This window comes from Trachurus japonicus, chromosome 13 (assembly GCF_045865225.1).
Source record: "Trachurus japonicus isolate A0001 chromosome 13, Traja_1.0".
In the NCBI taxonomy this organism is placed as follows: Eukaryota; Metazoa; Chordata; class Actinopteri; order Carangiformes; family Carangidae; genus Trachurus; species Trachurus japonicus.
In genome coordinates this window covers 38,554,760-38,578,304 of record NC_140919.1, presented here as the reverse complement: position 1 = coordinate 38,578,304, position 23,545 = coordinate 38,554,760, and the positions used below count along the sequence as shown (strand labels likewise).

At 41.3% G+C, this 23,545-nt stretch overlaps 2 protein-coding genes across 3 annotated transcripts; both read left to right on the top strand.

Annotated features, from left to right (window-relative positions):
• Positions 1-1,371: 1,371 nt before the first annotated feature.
• Positions 1,372-10,560, top strand: tmprss13a (transmembrane serine protease 13a). 2 transcript variants are annotated; one of them, XM_085796466.1, is made up of 13 exons: positions 1,372-1,576; positions 3,889-4,057; positions 4,180-4,290; positions 4,623-4,781; positions 5,275-5,401; positions 5,863-5,967; positions 6,116-6,159; positions 6,671-6,833; positions 7,075-7,247; positions 7,761-7,859; positions 8,527-8,669; positions 8,779-8,931; positions 9,770-10,560. In XM_085796466.1, exons 1-13 carry the CDS (start codon positions 1,559-1,561, stop codon positions 9,779-9,781), a joined length of 1,476 nt encoding a protein of 491 aa, XP_085652592.1. In that variant the 5' UTR covers positions 1,372-1,558; the 3' UTR covers positions 9,782-10,560. The 2 variants fall into 2 exon arrangements, with proteins under 2 accessions (XP_085652592.1, XP_085652591.1); XM_085796465.1 differs by having other exon boundaries at positions 3,889-4,063.
• Positions 10,561-10,753: 193 nt separating this feature from the next.
• fxyd6 (FXYD domain containing ion transport regulator 6) lies at positions 10,754-22,800 on the top strand. The gene is made up of 8 exons (XM_085796464.1): positions 10,754-10,988; positions 18,274-18,327; positions 18,758-18,781; positions 19,572-19,610; positions 19,745-19,819; positions 20,090-20,126; positions 20,243-20,292; positions 21,405-22,800. Exons 1-8 carry the CDS (start codon positions 10,958-10,960, stop codon positions 21,440-21,442), a joined length of 348 nt encoding a protein of 115 aa, XP_085652590.1. The 5' UTR covers positions 10,754-10,957; the 3' UTR covers positions 21,443-22,800.
• The last annotated feature ends 745 nt before the right edge of the window (positions 22,801-23,545 follow it).

Genomic DNA, 23,545 nt, shown 5'->3' with positions numbered 1-23,545 from the left:
AAATGTCAGAGATCAACTTCAGGGGTGTGTGTGTGTGTGTATGTGTGTGTGGTGGGGGGGTGCGGGGACTTTTCTATCATTCATTAGTCATTTATGACTACCTGCATGTGGGATGAGACTTGTTGTAATATCGCCCTCTAGTGGTGTTTTAAGGTACACATTTTCACAGTGAGTGTCAGTGATGAAAACATCGAGACGAAGCCACACAAGATGTTATCTGACATCGAAGGCCTTTACCACCAATACTGTTTATGGATGTGCTTTATCTGCTTAATATTCTAGGTTACATACTCCAGGGACAGTTCACCTTTTCTTATGTAATCATGTAGAGTTGTATCAAAGATGAAACATGAAGAGAACGAGGGGCTGTCATGCCACAAAGCTTCTCATTTAGGTTTAAATCTAGGGCAGTGTTGTTATGTGGAATAGGCCCCAGACCACAAAACCACAGTGATACCCTGTGTTCATAATACGCACATGAGCATCTGAGTAGAGACAGTTTCTCCTTATCGTGTGTGCAGCAGCCAACACTTCCTGATAACTCCTTCATAGTGTGATAGGATGAAAGATGCAGGACGCTGGGAACCAGACCTACTGTAAACACTAGACACCTTACAAAGGAAGAGATTACAAAGCATCAGCATTTGGTATCTTGATAGAAATCTGATGAAGGTAGCTCTGAAAGTTTCCTGAAAGAACATCTGTGCAGTAACAGTATCATTAAAGGAGCGGGAGGACAGAGTTTAAAGAAAACTCTCAAAAAGTATATGACAAAGCTCTTCCGGTTATTTAACCTGCTAACAAAAAGACTGAGGTGTAAAGTTTATCTTAGGATTCAATGGGCTCTTTGCACAGCTCCACTACTTCCTGAACTTAATGCTGCTCCTTTGTTTCCTGTCTTACATAATTGGACAAACTGATTAATCCAGGTGTGTCTGAGTAATCACAATGGTCAAACACACCTGGATTAATCAGTTTGTCCAATTATGTAAGACAGGAAACAAAGGAGCAGCATTAAGTTCAGGAAGTAGTGGAGCTATGCAAAGAGCCCATTCCACATGAAAACCATTCAGTCTTGGCACTTCAAAAAAAATTCTCAGTTGAGGGGAGGCCATTTTGGTTCAGGTCCCTGTGACAGCTCAGCTGGTGTCATTTGAGCCATATGGAGCTTCACACCGTGAAAGAAGTGCTAGCGGCCTCTTGCTGCCACCAAACTGGTCTGGCAGGTGAGAATCTGGTGCACTGGGCACGCCCGTCTCTGTGAGGTCAAGAAAGAAGGCTTAGAGAGTGATGGTGGTTACAAGTGGGAGGTGTCAGGGAGGGAGGGAGGGAGGGGGGAAGGTAGCCCTACCTGTTACTGCTTGGATGATAGTCAGTGACAAATGCACAGTCAAGAAGAAAGGAGACAACAAGTAAAGGGAAAGAAGAATAGAGGTGTTACATGTGGTGTCCCCGTGCCCTGACCGCTGCTCTGTGACTGACTAAACACCTGGATGTGAGAAAGGATCCACCTTCCTGCTTTTACCTCCAGTCTCCACTCTCTGCTGCCCCGAGTCCGATGGCAAAACATGACCCGGTAGGTTCTTACTGTGTTTCTCTCCTGCTCTTACAACAACAACAACAACAACAAAGAGAGAACCTGCTTCCTCTTGTGTTGTGTTGGTTTCTTCAACCTTCCTTCGATCAATACTCAGGCTTCCTTCCCTCATCAATACTCACCTGTCTCTCAGATTCCTGTTGATCTGCTTCTCTGTTTGCTGGTTGCATTGTGTTGTCAGTAAACCTACGTGGTCTCCAGAAGGTTGAGGAGCGCTGTTTGGTGCAGGGATAACAGAATGACATTAGAGGTTGTATTTGTTTCAGTTTCTCCTGAAAGCAGGTTTGGAAGGATTGATTATAGATTTTCCCTAAATTAAGTGTTCAAGTGTTGTTTTAAGGATTGTGTTGCTACAGATGTTCTGTCTTTACAGTAGCCTCTAACAGGCAACATTTTACAAAAGTCACTCTTGGAAAATCTTTAGGTTTTGTATCTGTTTTGTTGTAGTAACCACATGTCTTCACACCATCAAGTTTGCAAATTTTGTTTTAAAACAATCCATGTTTTCAGATTGTGTTTAAGCTTAGGAAACGTATTAAACTAAAAACAGATCTTTCTATCTCTTTTGTCCTTAATGTTCAATGTATGTAAAAGGGAAAAAAAGTTTGAACTTTTCTTATCCAGATTGAGCGTCTAAGGACAAAGGGTGATGGATGTTGTACTGATTGTCAAGTCTTCTGAGACAATCAAGTGATTTATTTACATCCCTACAGCTCAGGTATTGAAACATACAGGAACCATTTCACGTCAGGGGGCTTTGTAACTTAATATTATCATACCTATTGTTTGAATCAAACAATAGCTTTTAAATGCCATGTGAACCTCTAATCTTTTAATGTTTTTCTAACATTTTACCAAGACAATGGCTGATAGTCTGATGGGCCAATAATGGCAAACCATGCAATATGATCCTCCTCTAGAGGGAAATATGATGGACCTGCTCCTCCACATATTTCAGCTCAACCATTTTACTTGAATCAAGTGGGGTGAATGTCGCCCATAGGTGTATTTTGAAACTTAACCAGCATCCTATAGAAATGGTCTTATGAAACACCTTTTGTGGCGAGGCCATCCCTTTCTTTTTTTTTGGACAAAGTGTTCCCCCCAGTTAATGAACGTGTCATGAAGGGTCCCATCCACTGCTCTTAGCTTAACATAGCACCAAGACTGGAAACGGGGCAGAAACAGCTTGTCTGACTGTCATAAAAGCAATAAAACCTACCAGAACCTCTGAAGCTCAGTAAACAACATGTTTTATTATTTGTTGTGTCTCTGTGCCTTCAATAAGTTATTACATATGAATAAGTGACCTATACAAATGCTGATAGGTCGATTTCTTTGCAGAGCCAGGCTTTCTGCCTGCTGTGTTTTCATTTTTTGTGTCAATATTTCCATCTTTTTCTCAGCAATACTGAAAAAAAGACAAAAAAAGAATTGATTCTGTTATATTGTCACTTTTAATGCAACCATGTAAAAACTTTGGTAGCTACCTCATTGAAGCCTGTATGTTTCGTCATAATCTCTTTGTTTACAGTAGGCAAACTCAATATTCGGAGAAGCAGGAAGGGAAAGTGGAAACTATCCAATACAAGTTTTGCAAGTCACTGTCAGTAAAACAAAGCCAAAAGGAATCATTGGTATTAGAGGCCATTTTTATAACCAGGAAGAGTCAGCTGATTTATGTACCTGAGTCATTTGCAGTCAGGTCAGGTCAGGGCATAGCCTTAGCAAATTGAGTAAAAGAACATTTGAGACTGCTTCAAATCAAGACTTTGGATTTGGTTGCCTTCCTTTTCCCGTGCTACCTCTCTTGTGAGCAGATGTTAACCTACCTGCAAACCCCTCAAAATAAAATAAAAATCCAAACACTGATTAAGTCCTTTGTCTGAAATACCTGATATGGCCACTCAAAAAAAGCAGTGGAGGTAGCACAAAAAGAATGAGGAAATGGGCTGTTAAAACTTGATCTTTTAGACTCTGTTGCCAGGATACATCACTTGTGTCTTTGTGTGTGAGGTTGTTACCCAGGTGTGGATATAAGACATAGACTTGTGTTAGGACCACATGAGAGACAATGGGCTACGTGCTCAGTCTTGGCAACCAAAAACATACCGAGTTATTGGCTTCACTATCTACTATCCACTGATACCATTATATCTATTAAATATAGCAGTGTGCTTTATTTCCCAAGGTAAACGATGACAAAGTAGCGGAAAGAGTTGATTTTAACTATGCCAACCTCTTGTTGGTTATTTTATTCTCCCTTCACCTTTTGTGTCTTTTCTCCACAGAATGACCCCCCTCCTCCTTACTACTCTGTTGGCCTGCACACCCAGCCCCCCCTCAAGTCCTATGAGGAGGTGGTGTATGGTGTGGGTCCAGGCCTGACGCCCCCCAGCCATCCACATTACATCCCTCAGTATCCGCCTCCGGTGGTTGTTCACCAAGTCACACAGCCAGGTATGCGTGAGTGATATCCCGCATCTTTCTGAGAATTTTGCAAAACAATTAAGTGGCTTCAGACACGATCAGTTTGTGTTTGTGTGTGTTTGTACATACGTTTGTGTACTGTCTGTGTTCAGCCCCTAGGAGTAAGAGCAGGAGATGCTGTCAGAATAACGCCCAGTGTTATGGAGGGTCAGGGGGAATCTTACTTTTGCTTGGTCTGCTGGCACTGGCCATCTGGCTTGGAGGTACAGTGTGTTTATTTATACAGATCACTTTATACTATATTGATTTGCTGTTCTGATTTATTCATAACTGTTGCAAGTGCATGAATAGTATAGGCTATGTTTCTTGTGTTCTTGTGGGCCCTTTACTTTTTAAAGATATAGCTAACCATGTAATGTTAAAACACCCTACATCACATATAGATTTGATGTAGGAATGAATAAAATATCATTACAGGTGATTTATTCATTTATGTTCTTAAATCATGTCAGGATTTGACATTAGTTAACTATAACACTAACAATGCACAGTGTAGTAGGCCTACCTCTGGTTAACCATTGTGCTCCAACAACAGTTCGCTATGGCACCAGGGTGGCAACAGTGGCCGTTTACAATGAGTACAATGATGACAGAACCGAAGATCTGACACCAACTTTCGACACCTGCCCGAACAATACTATCCAGTGTGATGGAGTAGTAGACTGCAAGCTGGGCAGTGATGAAAATAGTTGTGGTAAGTTGGCACAACCACACACAAAGGCCCAATCAGAACCAGACTAATGCAAGGACACGTGGTGGGGATGGATGGGTGATACACTTGACATCCAAAAGGATACACTCAAACAGGGGAGATGAGTTCTCAAACATAGATCTGTCAATGGGGATAATCATGTATGGCAGGCACTTGTACTTAGTGTAATAGCCCAACACTAATTACATCATCAGTCACTACATCTTTGTAGCACTTATTGAGCAAGAAGTAGAAAGTGGATCAAATTAGACAGCATAATTCAACTTTAATTTCAGTACCAAGAAATAATGTAATGTGATAGGAGGAAACAGGAAACTGCACAAAGCAGCAGCATGCATGCATTTATTTTTTATTATTTCGCATTTGATTTTTACTGTAATAGCAGCGCAGAGGCCAAAGTCTCCACTTTGCAGTCACATTGTGTTGTGTGTCTAAGTGATCTTCTGTGTTTGTCTGTTTACTTGTTTTCCACCAGTGAGGTTTGGTGAGGGCAACAGTCTGCAGGTCAGGACATCTGAAGATGGCCGCTTCCTACCAGTGTGCTACGAAGGCTGGGACCAGAAACGATCAGAACAGACCTGCGCTCAGCTGGGGTTCAGAAAGTAAAGAAATCATCATTTGACTTTAAGCTCTTGAGACCTCAGTTATGCTTGATTACATCCATGGAGACGTCCGAGATTAGGAGCAGCAGTAAATGCTAAAAAAACAAAAAACGTTTTGGATTGGCACCTCTGGATCGAAATCTCTATCATCATTCCCTATCATCAGTCAGAGCTGGCTCTGTTTTCATGAAGGGGTGATTTAGCTTGTTATTTTTCCAGACCCACTTTCCAATATAGGCTTCTATCTTCAACCTGTGATTTACCCACTGAGATCCATCTAATTTCTCCTCACCTACTGATGTGTGTTTATGGCTGAATTGATTCTCCACAGGTCTCTCTGGAGTGTGACAGAGCCAGAATGAGTTTTCAGACCCCATCAGGGATTGTTTTCACAAAAATGGTGTTTGTACGTGCACGTTTATCTCTTCGACTTTCTGAACTGCCCTTCTCTCTATCTCCAGGTCTTATCTCACCCAAGCAGTGGAATCCCAGACCCAGTCCATTGGTTTAACACCAACCAGTACATCATCGTCACCGTCATTTATCCAGGGTGCTGTACAAGTCAGGTACAGAATCAAGTCCTTTTTCCTCACCTGTTTCCTACACAGCTCAGACATCAGTCGATGCTGAAATTAAATGTGCACAATTTCAAAGGTGTGCATTGTTTTATGTGTTTATGTTTAACATGCTTTCCTCATTCCTGGCTTCACACAGTTCCTCCTGTCCATCCCAGGAAACCGTCTCCCTGCAGTGTGTGGGTAAGGAGCCTCCATCTGTTCCTACAGTCATGTGTCCCACACCTTTACACATGAGCTCTCTCTCTCTCTGTCTCCCTCACTAAAAACACAGCGCCAATAACTGTGCATCTTCCCAACAACAGAAAATCACGAGTATATATATATCAATTGACACTAATGTAGCATGCTTTGAATTTTAGATGTGAGTTGGAGAATATTTCATTTCAATAATGAGAAAACCAGACATACTGATAGCACAATATCACAAAGATATTGAATACAGTCTGGTCGAGACAGTCCTGACCTACTCACCTATCTCTCCCCACATGGTGCTGTGTTGAGCTCAGTGTGTTTTTGTGGGTGTGATGAGTGATGAGGTCATTTGTGAGTTGAAAATTAAACATTTTCTCTTGATCATTGACTGGGAAAACAGAATTCTAGAGATCAATAACAAAATACAATTATTCCATCACCACTATGTCACTGTAAGTCCTTGATCCATAGTCACACTATAATCCATTGTCTTTCCCAGACTGTGGGCAGCAGCAGTCTACGTCCCGGATCATTGGGGGCAGCATAGCTGAGACAGGTCAGTGGCCTTGGCAGTTGTCGCTCCACTTCAGAGGATCCCATGTCTGTGGTGCAGTCCTCATCTCTCCTGATTTTGCGGTGACTGCCGCCCACTGCTTCCCAAGGTGACTGACAGAAAATGTGTCTTAGCACACTTTTATCACATTTTAGGGTTTTTCATGTTTTTTTTTCTATACTGGAACAGTCTGTTTTATTCTCGCAAAAGATTTCATACATAGTAACAGTAGAAAGATACTTTGTTCAGCCCCAGTCTGCAGTGCTGAATTGATTTTATGCTGAATATTTTGGCATCAATGTCAAATCTGGTTCCACTGAATGGTCTTTTTTTTTCTTTTTTTTCCAAAGCAAATCTATGGCTGCCCCAACACAGTGGAAAGTGTATGCTGGTGTGGTGTCTCAGAACAATCTACCTCAGCCTTACCTGATTGAAAAGATCCTGCTCAACGAGAATTACAACAGCAAGACTAATGACCAAGACGTCGCTCTGCTCAAATTTACATCTCCGATTGTTTTCAACGGTCAGTTTTTTTTCAAAACAGTTGCAGATATTCATTAAGAGACAGGCAGTGAGGAGTTATTCATTTATGTTGCCCTTTACTGTTCTTAAATACACTGTATAAACACTGTTTCATTCTACTCTCTCATACATGAGGCTGTGGGCAGAATTTCTCTCACAACAACAGCTCTTATTGTAGTTGTCATGATTGAAATCACAATCAGCGAAGGTGTTTCAGCCTGATTACCTCCCTCCTTGAACATATAAGAGCCATTTAAGAGCTGTTTCTGTTGTGTTCATAAGCAGTATGTAGTGTGGCAAGTTGTGTAACTGAATGGCTTGAAAGAAAGGCCTGCTGATACAGTAATCAGAGTTTGAGAGTCTGTGTCAATCAGTGTTCACTTTGCTGCCCAAACATTTTATAAATTCCAGGAATTTCTATTGCTCTGTGTGCACTACCATTTTGAAAACCAATCGTGTGTTTTTGAAAGAAAAATACCTTCTTTTTTTTCCCTTTTTCTTTTTATTAATCCAGATAAAGTTCAACCAGTTTGTCTGCCAACCACTGGGCAGAAAATTCCCTCTGGACAGAAATGTTGGACCACAGGCTTTGGAACCACTGAGGCAGGATCAGGTATGATGGGACATGGAGCCGCCAAGCTTGTTTATTTTGTCAGATCTACATTAGCTGCCACTTTAGCAGAAAGATATGATTAGGTTTGAATCTAATTAGATCAGATGTGCACATTTCCCCCATTCTTTCAAAAACGCAGTCTTTTTGTGGATTTTTTTTTTTTTTTTAAACATCCTTGAGGCAAAAACGCAGTATCAGCTGTAACACTGGATCTGGTACCCAAATTTAGGTCAAAAGGCAGGATTACAATTGACAAGAAGAATGTAGTCAGACAAGGCACAAACTAATCCAGAGGGCTGTACAACATTCAGGCAGATAGTCATCAGAAGAAGCACAGACCGACAGAACACAGCACAGTATCTCTGAACCACCTAAGGGATGCTGATGTCTGCCTTGTATAAACCAAAGCCGATTGCAAATAAGAAAGATAGGCCTATATGACACATACAGTATAAAGGCTGATGCAAACTGCAGAATGAGATGGAATATAGAAGTCAGACTCCACAATTAATCATAACCATAGGGATGACATGACAGCAGTTGCCATGGTAGAGACAAACAGACATAAACCCAGTTTTAAGGTCTAAAACATATTCAACCACTATTTTGGCATAATTCAGAGTCTTGTAAGAAAAAACAAATGACACACATGTTTTCTCCAATACAGGCACTGCCTCTAAGAACCTGATGGAGGTGACCGTGGACATCATCGATACAAGGGTGTGCAACAGCCCCAGCGTGTATGGAAGCGCTGTGACCAGGAACATGATCTGTGCTGGAGACCTGGCAGGAGGCAAAGACTCATGTCAGGTGAAGGGAGATGTTTGTGGTAGTTAAATGGAAACTGATGCTGGTGCTTTTAGGGCCAAGCAAACTTCGGAGGAAAACGTGTAAATGAAGTATGAACTGTGTTCTCCAGGGGGACAGCGGTGGACCTCTGGTATGTCAGGGAGACAGCCGCTGGTACCTGGTGGGGATCACGAGCTGGGGAGCTGGCTGTGGTGAAAAAAACAAGCCAGGCGTTTATACCAGAGTCAGTAGCATTCTGCCCTGGATCTACAGAAAACTACAGGTAAGATAGAGTAAAGACGAAGTATTGGAGGCTGTGTTTGTTGTTAAGCTGGATGTAAGAGCAAGTCAAAAATTGGATGAACCAGAATTTCCTTCAGTTAAATCAAGAAAAAACTGAGGTCATTGTTTTTGGCAATAAAGAGAAGAGGGTTGCTGTCAGTAAACACCTTGAGTCACTGTCTTTTAGAAACTAAAGACCAAGTCCGAAACCTTGGCGTGCTGATAGACTCAGATCTGACCTTCAACAGCCATATCAAATCAGTCACCAAATCAGCCTTTTATCAACTTAAGAACATATCCAGAATTAAGGGTTTTATGTCCCAAACTGATCAGGAGAAGCTGATTCATGCTTTTATCTCCAGTAGACTAGACTACTGTAACGGTCTTCTGACTGGTCTCCCCCCAAAAAAGCATCAAACAGCTGCAGCTCATTCAGAACGCTGCAGCTCGAGTTTTAACCAGAACAAAGAGATCAGATTACATCACCCCAGTTCTTAAGACCTTACATTGGCTCCTAGTCAGCTACAGAATAGATTTCAAAGTTCTGCTACTGGTTTACAAATCACTGAATGGTCTACTTTAAACTTGATCTATTTTCTTTTATTTTACTTTTATTTTCTCTTGCTTTAACTCTGTTTTTAGTGTTTGTTTGTTTTTATTCTGTTTTATGCTTCTCTTTTTTTTTTTTAATGTTTTGTCTTTATGTAAAGCACATTGAGTTGCCTTGGTATGAAATGCGCTATATAAATAAAGATGCCTTGCCTTGCCTTGCCTAATGTAGACTAGACTGTGAGTCACCGCCTGACACCATGTAAACCTCTTCCTGTTTCCTCATACAGGAAGCGAAGTGATGTCGCCTGGTCTCCTGCGGGTGCGTTGCTCCAACCCCCCACCCCACCCCCACCCCCTTGCACTATGAAGTCGTCTTGGGGAGATGGATGAACCTTTTGCACAGATGAAAGGATTGATAAGATGAAGCTGTGGACAGAAAGACAGACAGATGAAAGGTTGGGGGAACGGCAGCACGACGCTGGACACAGGACCTCTGTCTTGGTGTCCTGCATTATCTACAGTATACTCATCCTCTGTCACATGACTGTTCTGTGTATTAATGGACGCTAATCAATGCAACGACTTCACTCTTGCATTTTTCACAAATTTTATTTTCTTCGTTTCTTTCTACTCATGTTTACTTGCAGCATTTGTTGATGAAGCTTGAAAGACGGCTGGCCCTGTGATCTGTTTTTTTTTTTTCAATTGGTTTGAATGATACTCTTATAACAGATGATTTATGATTGTAGAGGTGTGTTTTTTTCCTCAGGGACACATCTCAGGCTTTTCTAATGTCAACTGTTTTTATTTTTTTTTACCATATAAATATAAAAAAGACACTTTATACATTCACTTAATGAAGGAAGCAGTGTGACCTTTGATCCCCCCCAGACACCCTTATTGAGCTGGCACTCTTGTCCGTGCACCTAACAGTCCTTTTGTACTCACACTGTGATTTTTTTTTTTTCATTAATTGTTATTCTTACGTTGTGTGTCAAGGTGTGCGTCATCCCTGTCATATTTATGCGGCTTGTGTGTGGGATCACTGAGCACACAGAAGAAGAAATAAAGATGAAGGAAAATCCTTTATTGTTATTATTATGATTATTTTGATGATTATTATTATAATTATTATTAATATTATTATTATTATTATGGCCGTTGATTGATCATAGAGTAAATCCAGACTGTCAGTCACACAGGAGGCTGGAATAATGCTGCATTGAGGGGTCTGTGATGGGTTTGTGTTTGTGTGTGTAAGAGGGAGAAAGAGAGAGAGGGAGTGATAGAGAGAGAGAGAGAGGGAGAGAAAGGGTTCAACGCACTAAATAAACAGTCACTCCAGGAGTCACACTGTTATACATCACTTCTATTTTCCCAGGACAAGTAGATGTGCGAAGTGTGCCTATATTGACAGATGAGAATCTGGAAGTGTGAGAGAAGCTGATTGATTTTGGTGGTTGGATATCAGTTGGATGGCTAACGGGTCCGCTGGAGAAACAAGAGGTAAGTTGACAAAGCGCGCACGTATGATGTGTGTCAGATGATGTTATTGTTGTTTTCTCCTGTACATGACTGGCAGGTGGGGGTTGTAAACGCCGTGAGATATGGCCTGGAAGAGAATGCTAATATCAGCAGGCTGATTGGAAAATAACCATAGTCTAATTTAAATAAAAATTAATCATTTAATTAGGGATTGTCACGGAATCACGCTTGTGGGAGAAATCATTGAACAGTCAGTGCAATATTTCGCCTACATGATCCTGCATGTGGTTTCATCAATTTGCACAGACGCCGTTTGTAGCGCTGGGCTACTTAATGGTTATTTATCAGTGGTAATATAACATGAGGGTGTGTCAGCTCTGGCACTGATCACTGTAACCCACTGGTTGCGCGGTAAAAACACATTTGCCACAACAGATTGACTCCCTTTGACGTGTGTCTTTTTATTTTTGCCTTGTTGGATGAAAAAAAGATGTCATGTATGATGTCATTGCTTTTATTGTAAACGGGCAGTTGGCTCTCAGTGAGGAGGAAAACCACAAGGCGGATGCTGGCTCTCTCCTCCTCAGCTCCATCAGACGATCCACAGGTTGAGGAGACGCAAAAGTGGATGAATGCGCGCACGTCGCCTGTAGGGTGTAGGAATTACATGTCGCACCTGCTTTACTATTATTCTGAGGTGGTCGTGCCGTGCCATGCCGTGCTCGCTGTGCGGTTGACACCATAATGGAGAGGTTATCAGTGCGTTTATTGAGCGCTCTCGACTCATAAATAGCTACAAGCTGCCGGGAATCAGCACCGCGCATTTATTCAGCCCTAACATGTGTGTGTGGTGATTCATCGCAGAAACGGACTGCATGTATTCCGACCGACCACACCCAGTTTCTCCCGGTACTGTTGCTGTAGCTGGACTCCGTTTTTCACCATCTTATCCAGTTCCTCGTTAGGCGCCACAATTTTGCAGCCGCAGACAGTTACCATAGAGATAACTGGACAGTATGGGACGACGCACGTTGTTGTCATGGTGATGTAACATCATTATGATGGCAGATAGCCTATAGACTAGGATATAGCGACCTGTGGCGTGACCTATTTATCTGCCCTACATTTTTCTTCAAAGGAAAATAGAGAGTTGAGTTTTTAATTCATTTATATAGCTACTAATGGTCAACCCTAACATATAAAACCTTGCCTTTAAAATAGGCGCACACACAAATTAAAACAAATACCCAACCAGACAGATATACAGTCTATCAGAGAGACAGACAAGTGTAGTAGCCTAGATCCTGAAACACACTTTACACCCAATTAGTGGGGTTGGTGGGTGTGGTCACATAGGAGCACTCATATGGACTCTGGGAATCCCTGTGGTTATAGTCTGTCTTTAATGACCTTGCACTCTGTATAATTCATCAGTAAAACTGCCATTTGTGGTGCTTCTGCCTCAAAAGTCGGTCACATTTATTGTTACAATCTTCAGCGACACAATAGCCTACATTTGCCTGATATTGAGATATCACTAATTTGATTTTTTTAATCGATCCCTGCTGTCCTTCATCTCCCCTGCTCGTCTCATTGCTTTGACTCTCTGTTGTCTCTTTGACTGCCCACTTATGTCTTCATCTCCCTCATCAAATTTGTTTAATCGCACTTTCTGACCTTTTTCTTTTTAATATTCAGTGCATTATACTCTAGAAATGACACAATCAAACAGCAGACAACCTTTTCTCTGTCTCCTCTCCAGTCATGCCCTTCGCCTGTACTCCCCTGTCAGACGATTTCTGTCCCCCTTCCGCTCATCCCCCATTCTCACTGTCTTCCTGTCTGCCCTTTCCTTGTCCCCACATTACAGCCTCCTTACCTGCTATTTCCTTGTCTTGCTCAAAGAGATACTGTCACCCTGCCTGCCCCTTTCCTGCCCTCTCCTCCGAAACAAATGGAAGCCTGGCGCTGGAACTTGATATTGCTAAACAATAGTTCGGATATGGTAGGGTGAGGAAAGATGGAGATGAAACTGCTCAGGTGCCATGTATCATACCTGGGGAGAGAAAGGCTGGTGATGAATAGCTGCTTGATACATTACACTTGGCAGTGCCATGCTGCCAAAACCCCCCGTAAGGGTTCCCACGGGACAAGAGTGTGACACTGACCCACTAATGATTAAAAACACTTCCCGTCAAAAGAGATTCATATTGCACCCACAACAAAAGTGATATTCTTTACTGGGTTGTTATCATTATCTTTATTTATGTGTGGGTGAAGATGCTGGTTCCAAGACTCAGGCCTGGTTTACTGGCACCGGTGTAGGCTACTGGAAAAAATCTTGTTACAGTTCTCAAAAAAAGGAAGAACACAACACATAAACACATAAATTATGTGAGTTATTATAAAGATATGACCAAACAGTTTTGGAAAACAACTTGTTGAATATTTATATTAATATTAATATTTTTTCATTATGGGGGATGATATAAGATCATTCCCAGTCTAAGTGCTATAGTTTATATTCAGCATAAATCAGCTCAAGTCAGCTTTATTATTGATTTTGTACAACAAATCTGTACAACATAAGACATAAAGAGGATTTTAATAGGCTCCTCTTTCTGGTTAACGTCAATTTACATCATTGGTAATAAATGTAGTGCAAAAAGTGGTGAGAAGATGTCAAGAAATATGTGTCACCTGAAGGATGAGTTACAGTATGGTGAGTGTGGATGTGTGCGTTTAGTCCAGACATGGTGGAGGCAGGGGAGAGAGAGTTCAGCAGCCCGACAGTCTGACGGATAAAGCTCTCACTCAGTCTGGTGGAGCAGGACTTAGCTATCTTCTCCAAAGTGGCAGGAGACGAGGCTGTGTGATGTATGGGTGGGGTCACTCACCATGCTGGCTGCTCTGTAGATGTCCAGGAGGGAGGAGTGTTCCTGTACCTCAGGATCTTGAGATTTAAAGGTTTCAATGCAGATCATGTCAACCTGAAATCAGTCGTCTTCTGCTGTTGATCCTTCCCTTGGACCAATACCAAACCATAGAGACACAACCGCCATATCATCTTAAATGAAAGCTGCAATAATAAATAGAGAGAGGTTTTTTTTTTCAGGTTTTGATCAGTGCATAAAAGTCGGCTTCCCTTGCCTGTCAGAGGAGGAGCAGGTGTTGTGGTGTCTGCCTAATTGCTTGGCCTCTAACCTCAGACTATCTTTTGTTTCTCCAGAATCATTGGAGTTTGTCCAACAGACCATTTAACCCTGAACACTTACTCTCATATCCGTGCTATTAACAAGTCTCTTAGTGAGAGGAGACACAAAAGGGCACAGGACCTCTCTCCATCCTCCAGCCACCGGCACCTTCATCTTTCCCTACACCATTCTGCCCCTCCATTAGTCTCACTGATGGACCTATCTTTACACTGCCGGTGCTGAAGACTGTCCGGAAGAACACCCATTATTCTATATTGCTCTTGCTAAATATGGTGCCTTTGGGATCAAATGATGTTACGTTTGTGAATGGCTAAGTAGCTGCCAAATGCACAATTGGGTTTTCAATTCAGAATTTGTTTTTAGAAAGCTTTTCAATGTGCTTGTTTCTCATTGAAAACAGTTATATGGTTGGGTCGCATTTTCATCACCAGCCACCTTTCTGTATTCATCCCACATCCTCTCAGATACATAGAGGTTTTCACGCCCGTCGGGCAGCATGTGATGATTGTTAATGGAGGAGGAGGGTGAAGATGGGAAAGAAAAAGGTTAAATGAGACCGTGTGAGACAAGGTGTCAGACATGGATGATGAGCACTTATACACAGAGATTGGAGACTAGTTGCAAACGACTATGTATATATTTAAGTTTCAAAGCTGCAATGCCAGAGAATTGGTTAAACTCCAAACCCATCATAAGCCTTTTTTTGGCTTCCACCTCTCCTGCACAATGTTTAATTTCACTATTTTCATTGTTTATGCAGGTTATATAATGTGCAATGTATCTTACTTGATCTCAAATTTGCACTGTCCTTGCACTTTCCTCCTCAGTTGTATGTATGCTTGTGTATGTGATTTTGGTGCGGTGGTCAGCTGTAGAAACAGAATTGCCCTATGGGATAAATAAAGTAATCTCAACTCAACTCAACTCAACTCAAATAAAAAAAATAAAAAAGCACAAGCCAAATATTGTGAGCAAAGATAAATATGTTTATTCAGTTGAGCAAACAGTTTTATCACCTGAACAGGGATGGCCTACTTATTGACTGTTTCTGCGCTAAAATCTCTGTCAATGACAAAACAGTGTGTTTGGATGTTCAGGTAGAAGCAGGTTGATATCAAGTGCTGTAGAATTAGATCATAAACACAGCACCTGCTGTAGTATGAATCATTTTCCTGCCAGCTGTTTCTGGAGCTGGTTCTACGTTCATTAATTTGTTTGAGCTGATTTTATGTGATGTACAGTTTGGGGACAGCCGTCAATCATCACCTCTGATGTGGAAATAAAGATGTCGCTTTCAAGATGGGCAGATGTGACAGATAGGCTATGCCTCCAAAGACTATATTGTCATAACTTATCATTCATATCTGGTTTTACTTTTTACCAGATGGCGAGTGTGCCACTCTGAATGCACCAGAAAACATAAAGCACGACTAGAAACGTTTCTGTGCAACTGATATTAAAGTCTCCACGAGATGTAGTATTTATTATTATTATTAGCACTCTGAACTGCTTCTGCATGATATGGTGCTATATAAATACATTTGAATTGAATTGAATGAATGTAAAGAAAAAAAAACTCTAGTAAATGGAGTACAGCTAAATTAGAAACAAGGGGACCTCTTAGTAGTTGAATTTGTTTATCTATAGTTGTATGCCTTTATTAGATAGTGCTAGTTGAGATAGACAGGGAATTCGGGGAGAGAGTAGGAGACTGGACATGCAGCAAATGGTTGGATCAGGGAACTCAGTGCTGGGGGCATATGAGCCCATGTGGTATGTGCCCTAATCACCGAGCTATCAGGTCACTCTGACTGTGCCTCATCTCAAAAAACAAAAACAGTCCCACCTGTTCAACCTAAATGAGGTCAGTAGTCTTTCAAAGGGTAGATACCATTACTCTAATGCATCCTCTCCACAGTTGTTGTGCCACATTATTTCAGAGATGCCTTAGTTATGAGTGTGTGACTCAGATCCACACAAGGACTTAGAAATCCAATATACAGTACGCACCAACCAACATACAAAGAGCAGCTGGGTAGGAACGTAACAGTCTGTACCCCTGCTAATGTCTATAATGGAGTCTGTTCACATAACTGCATTATCTTCTGCACCATGCTACATCGTAGGACAGATAAACATCCAAATGGATCGATGGACATAAATGGAATCAGTCAGTCACAGAGCTGCAGAGTCAGTTCGATGGACGGAAATGAATGAAGACATGTAGGCAGACAGATAGACAGGCAGGTGGCGCTCTCAAACAAGACAGGTAGAGTCTGGTTTATAACATCTAGAACAGTGGTTTTCAAAGTGGGGGCCGAGGCCCCCTGGGCGACCGCCTGGGGGTGGTAGGGGGTCCTCAGCAAATTGGAGTGAAGATGAGAAAAAATGCAAATAACAAAATAACATCAAATGATTATATTTTGAGAATTATTATGAAATATCATGTATAGTAATATAACATATTGAAACATTATTTGCCATCATGCTCATCTTTCTAATTGCTTGCCAGTCAAAATATCATTTGTGACATCATAAACTGGCAGTTTGTGCCTGACATCAAACCTCAATCTCAGTGGGTTTGCAAAAGGGGTCCCTGGCCAGAAGCTAATGCTATTTGGGGGGCCATGGCATGGAAAAGAACCCCTAGAAGACTGGAGACAGATGCTTCTGTAATGTGTGTATTGAGCATACTAATATTTCACTGCAGGTTGTCACTCGCCTTGACATGCTTCAAATCTTGTATTCATCTATATTGAAACATTGCCCCCAGTAGCCTAACCTCCCCGCTGGTTTATTTTTATGGTCTCTGAAGCTCAATGTGTAACGCATTACCAGTCATCTGAATGTGATGGAGAGTTAGACCACTTGCAGATATTGATTAATGACTTGTTGCTGCCAACAGGTCTGCTATAAGTGCTCTGACCACTACTTCATAGAGATATCAGACAGAGAGAAAAGCAGTAGATTACCTGACATTTCAAATCTGTCTTTGCAGGAATTTTATAAATATGAGGACCTTGACATTTACTCATTGTACCTAAACTATCTGCCTTCTGTTCAGATGTCACTGAATGAAAGTAAAAGGAAGAAATTGCAAAGTTTAAATCAAGTGAAATGCGGTTTAAAAACTTATTCAGACATACATAGAACAAAGTGCATGTCATTAATCAAATGCTGCGCTCTTACATTTTTCTTCCTTCCTCCTGTGAGTCTGCACTTTGGCACGGTGAAATGTTAACATCAGAATACTTGAATCTTCACAGAGACGTTTTTTACATGCTGATGTATTTTCTCTGCATGTCTAACATCTTAGTTGTGTAATTTTTGCATTTTGTATCTAGAATGACAAGTACTTCGGAGGAAAGGATCACCAAAGTCATGAGAATATATATCTCCTAGGCAACTGCACCAAATTACTTGGCAGTTCATCCTAGAGCAGTCACGACATGTTGCTATGACCAGATTGTCAGAGTAACGTTTAAGTCATTAAGAGTAATCTTGTGGGGAGCATGAATGTTGGTACAGAATCCATTCAAAAGTTGTGCTGATATTTCATTCTGAAGCAAAGTGGGGACTTTGACATGGACCACAACAACCACATTCTTACCTGCAAAATGACCAATGCAAAATAGCAGAATGTGAAGACATTTTGTTGGAGACAAAGTTGGTGTGTGTGCATTGAATACCCTCCATGAAAATAGGCCAAGGTTGCGCGACATCCACAGGGAGGCAGGAGTAATCTCTCTCCGCCAGGAAAAGAGAACATGTATGCACCCTGTGAACATGGATCGTTACGCAAGATAAAAAACTATATCCGCAGGGCTTTTACGTATACTCCAGGGGTTTAGACGGCGCTGGTGCTGTGTGATGTGATTCTGTCTTTCACAAGCAACTAACTGTATGTTTACGTAGCCTGTTTGCTGTGTGTTGTGTATATGAACCATAGACTACATGTGTGTTCACTGTTTATGTCCCAAACCGACACACGTGAGATGAAATATTGCAGCTTTTATAAACACTCACTGTTTTTCTTTTTTTTTTTTTTGCAATCTCCCTCACCGTTTCTCTTTTTTACTCTGTGTCAACAGTTGCCATGGAAACTATTTTGCTCTTCCTCTCTTCACTGCTGGTGTGTGTGGCTGGTAAGTGCCCCCAGGTGCACGCGCACCGATCATCCATAGGGAGGCGGTGTGATGTTACATGAAACTGCATGCACTGTCTGGGTGTGGGCTAGAGGGCAAAACATCAATTATTACTTTAGGACTTTATGTGTGGGATTTAACAGACCGGCTGTGTCACCGACTGCTTGTGTGAGGTCTGTTTAGGGTGTATGATTGTGTATGCTCACACAGTCGCATGCTACAAATAGATGACGTGGTGCTGTGCTGCAAATGATTTTTTATGACACTTGTGTTGGTGCAAAATAAACAAAGAGAGATAGATGGGAATAATTTTGAATATTTTTTTTTTACGTGTGGTTTCTTATCTGATTTCCTGTGTTTTCCCCCTCTGCCTCTTTTTTTTCCATTCGCCCTCTGACTCAAACCACTTCCTGTCATGGTTTCCTCTCAGCAACAACAGATGCCAACGACCACAGTGAGTACACGCGATGCAGTCTTCAACACCACCCCAGTCCTATAGCATCCACATAGATGGGTCTATTGGTTTCAGATCAAAACCTTGTGGGTATAGGCCCTCTGCAGAGAACTGTGGCAGATGTATGGATTAAGTCCTAGAATTACCAGACCCCACTGTGGGTTGACTGGAAAGAGATTTTAGTGGTTGCTTGATTGGAAAAAGAGAGGGTTCTGTATGTGTAGAAATACTTAACAAAATACACAAAATTCTAGTGTGAACACTGTACTATGAATAAGATGATGATAAAGATGTCATTGTTGGACAAAGCTGGAAAAACCCTCGATCTCATTTAAAATTCATGTTGTTTCTAATTTCTGAACATTCAAATGATGTCATGGTTAAGTTTAAGGAAATACGGCCCTGTGGTTTCACAGAATTTTACAGAGACATTGTGATGAACTGTAAACTGTCTTCTTGTCTGTAACAACATCTATTGCACGTCTGTCCATCCTGGGTGAGGGATCCCTCCTCTGTTGCTCACCCTGAGGTTTCTCCGATTTTTCCCTGTTAAAAGGGTTTTCTATGGAGTTTTTCCTCAGTCGATGTGAGGGTCTAAGGACAGAGGATGTTGTTACGATGCCATGTAAAGCCCTTTGAGACGAACTGTTTGTAAAAACGGGCTATACAAATAAAATTGCCTTGCCTTGCCTGATGACAGTTTTGAGATTAGTCAGCTTAAGCCAAATTATAAATGTGAACACCTTGGTTCTAAATGCTGTCTTATTTTATTTGCTGTTATATTTTCCAGATGAAAAAGGTGTGAACGTTGAAAACCCATTTATTTATGGTGAGTTTTGAAAAGGCATCACTGTTGGGATCAAATGACTCAAATTACACATGACGCATTTTTGCCTTGAATGATATTGCTCAGATTTCTTTCTCTGGCTCAAGTGTACATTCTGTCATCAATGTCTTCTGTAGACTATGAGAGTCTCAGGATCGGGGGACTGGCATTGGCCGTGGTTCTGTTCGCACTGGGCATCCTACTCATTCTCAGTAAGTTAACCTCAGTCTGTGTCGTAACACTGTGTGTCATATTATGTACATGCAATTGCTGCCATCAAGTGTTACAATCAAGTAAAAAAAAAAATTAACAATTACCTCGTCAATCATTAGTAGTATTTCCACACTGAGTTTCTACACCATCTTGTTTCCACGCTGTTTATTTATTTTTTCACATCATTGAGCCACTTTTTGCAGTGTTGACAGACTATACATGCAGTTAGCACTCTGGTCAACACAGTGAATGAGTTCTTCTGTTTCCAGGTCGGCGGTGCCGCTGCAGTATCAACCAGAAGCCCAGGTACGTCAGTGTCCCTCTTTGATTGAAAAACTAAACGCAAAGCAATATCAGACTTGGTTTTATGAGAGTGTTTTTGTCATATGACTAACATGACAATGTATGGATCCTCTCTTCAGGACCCCTAGTGATGAGGAGGCACAGGAGGAGACCCTGATTGTCTCCAAGGGTAAGATGAACGTTTTAACTCTCTGTCAGCCTCTCAAACCTCTGGCTCACCCCCTGACATACATCCATTATTGAGTTTTCCTTTGGGAGAGCCCATAGCACAGCCGAGGAGGAGGAGGAGGGGGCCGATTTGCTCTGCGAGCACATGTTGAGCTGTACTGTTTGTGTGAGGCTGAGAGAAAGAGCAGCTACGAGTTGTATATGCTCTTAAATGCTGCTGAGCCTTTCCAAAGGGATGATTTCCTGCCCTCCACGATGTATTATGTTTCAATTCATTTCAAAACAGTGTGAAAAATCCACCAATATGTTACAGGACACCGTTCTGACACGGTTCCATTATTGTCAAAATGAGGTTATCATAACGTTCACTGTAGACTCCCACATTGACTGTTTTGTAATCTCTCCCCGTCTCCACATCTGAGATGTCACAGTTGAAAATGAAAATTTCACAGCAGCCATGTTTGTCTGCTGACTGTTTGATTTTCTGCCTGTTGCAGCCTGTGCCAACTGTTTTAAATGGAAACGTACAGTAACCCCTTGTCAATCATCACTACAGAATGCAGTGCACTGGTTTAGCATATTTCATGATGTCTGAAGCATCCCATAAAATCAGTGTCTGATCAGAGGAACACCACTAAATTTCATGAAAGGCTTTTTAATTGGTTTGCAACAGAGCTCAGTCATACAGGCCTTACATATCAGTTCAAGGATACATTGACATCTTTGAATGTACCAGCAGAAAGACAGTTTTTCAAAGAGCTCCTTGCAACTTCATTTACATAAGGACGTCAGGATGTTTAGTGTTGTATTACCAAACTCAATCAAGCTTCAAGCCTTTGCAAGATGATTTTTACATGGTCCACATAGTCGATGTAAAACTAGCAATATCACATTGTGAGTCTTGTCTCTGAAAGTTAATAAGAGTGAAAAAAGCTCAATCTAAACTTCTGTAATACAAGCAAAAGGGCCCCCATTAAACATTGCAAACACAAAACTTGCACAAAAGAGAATGAGGGAGTAAAGGAGTGAGAGGAGCATAAAATATTTAGGAAAAAATGTCCGTGGGCAGGTTTAATGCTTTGCACTAAAAACCTTGTCCTTGACCTCTTTCAGCTGCAGCGGCTGCCAAAGAGACTCCAGCAGAGAACTGAAGCATCTCCACGACTGACTGCCTTCTGAAAAGATGATCAGCTTTATTTGATATGAAGCCAACATAACAATAAAGAAATTGATGGTTATTGTAATTGGTTATATGACAGGGTAAGAGGGGGAGGTATATGTTTCAAGGTATATGTATATAAATCTTGTGCCCTAAATACAAACCTTTAGCCTGTCGTGCTCTGTTGTGACTGTGCCAGCCCCTCAGTTCTCTTGTCCGTCCCTTTGCCTTTCTGTTCAAGTCTAACTTCAGCTCTTCGTCTTAGCCAGTAGCGCCTTTAACACATGATAGTCTTTTAAGCCCTTGAAGAGTTTTTAATGTTGTGTAGTCTGCTGTTCTTTGTTTTGTACTTCTATTGCCTTTAGGTTTTAGGATTTGTCAGTTTGTTGTTTATTGAAATTTGTCATTTTTGTCAGTTGTCCTAGATAATGTTTGTTACATTTGGAATAAAACATATATCCATATATATACGTATATTTAAGTATATACATATATAGATATATTACTACAGATAATTTATGGATAAGATAAACAGTTGAATATTGTTGATTTAGGTCTATGTTTGAATGACTGGTTGTATTTGTGTGCACATGTGATATACACGCGTGCATATCCTGTATATATATGTGTGTATGTGATTGTATGTACGTACATCACATGTGTATCTCTACATGTAAATGTAATGAGCCTTATATAAGACAATCTCAACTGCCACAGCTCTCTGAGCACAGGAATGGTTTGCAGGTATCTGCATGAGCTCCTCCACTGCAGTGTTTCCTTGTCTAGAGTTGAGGGAGCTCCTGCATCAGCTGTCTCACTGCCGTCTTCTCCACAAATCCACCCCACTGCACCGTCACCGGCTCCGCCAGGATTAACTAGTCTCCAGAAGACTATCATTAGATTCCCCAAACACACTCACTCACAACACAAATCTGTGAAGCCTCTTTAGATTTGGGTGCGATTTAGGTTGGGCTTTTGTGTTTGTGAAAATGAAATTGCTTTGCGAGTCTGTATAATGCCACAATGCTTTGAATGATCATATGTGTGGAGCATTTCTGAAAAACTGTGCTGAGTCTAGGGAGAAGGGCAACCTAAAATGTGTATTATCTATGTGACTACATTAATAGTAGCCAAACATGAAGTAAAAAAATAATGAGAGAACTAATGAACAGTCGTTGTGAATCCCCTGTCAGGTCAGGCTTCACCAATCTTAGTTCAGAGTATACTTGTTTTAAAAGACGTCTGCTGTAGGAGTAAATGCTGTGTTCATTCAATGCATGAGGCCTTGTTGTGTAGGAAACTGTTGTGCTTTTGGCATAAATAAATACAGGTATGTCTGGACACACAAAATTGTGTTCCTTTGTATTCATTTAGATGAGAATGTTTTGGTGTAGATCCAACGTTTTCTGTTTTTCAGAGTTCTCCTCAAGAGTTTGAGTATTATTTGCAAGCAGCCCTCCAACAGCACTTGAAATCAGCCTGGTAACTTCCTATCGACTTCAATCAAGGTTATAAGCAGCTCTTGGGGCTGTGAAACTATGAGAGTAACATGCCACACTTTCTGCTGCGATTCCAAAGGTTGCCTGAACTTCTCTTTATTGGCACCAGAGTACAAAATTTATGAGTAAATATGTAACTGAGCGGCAGGTCTGAAATAAGGCTGTGGGTGTGGAGAGCTGGTTTGTGTGTGTGTGTGTGTGTGTGTGTGTGTGTGTGTGTGTGTGTGTGTGTGTGTGTGTGTGTGTGTGTGTGCGCGTGTGTTAGAGGGTGGATCTATGGGGTGGGAATTTGGTCTGCACCTGCCCCTGATGCAGACAGGGCCACACACACACACACCTCAGGCCAGAGGTAATACAGAGTCTTCGACAGCTCAGGTGAGTAACAACCTGCTTTTATAAACCAATATTTACAGAAAATACACAGGTCATAACATTCAATCTGTTGTTTGCTCTTCACACTGTTCAAAACTTATATAACCGTAAGTGTGGGATAACTGGACTATGTTGAATGTTGAATATACTGAAGAAATCTTTTTAATTGACGTCTTGAATGTGGATATCTGTGTAAAATTAGAAATTGATGGCATTCTTGAGAT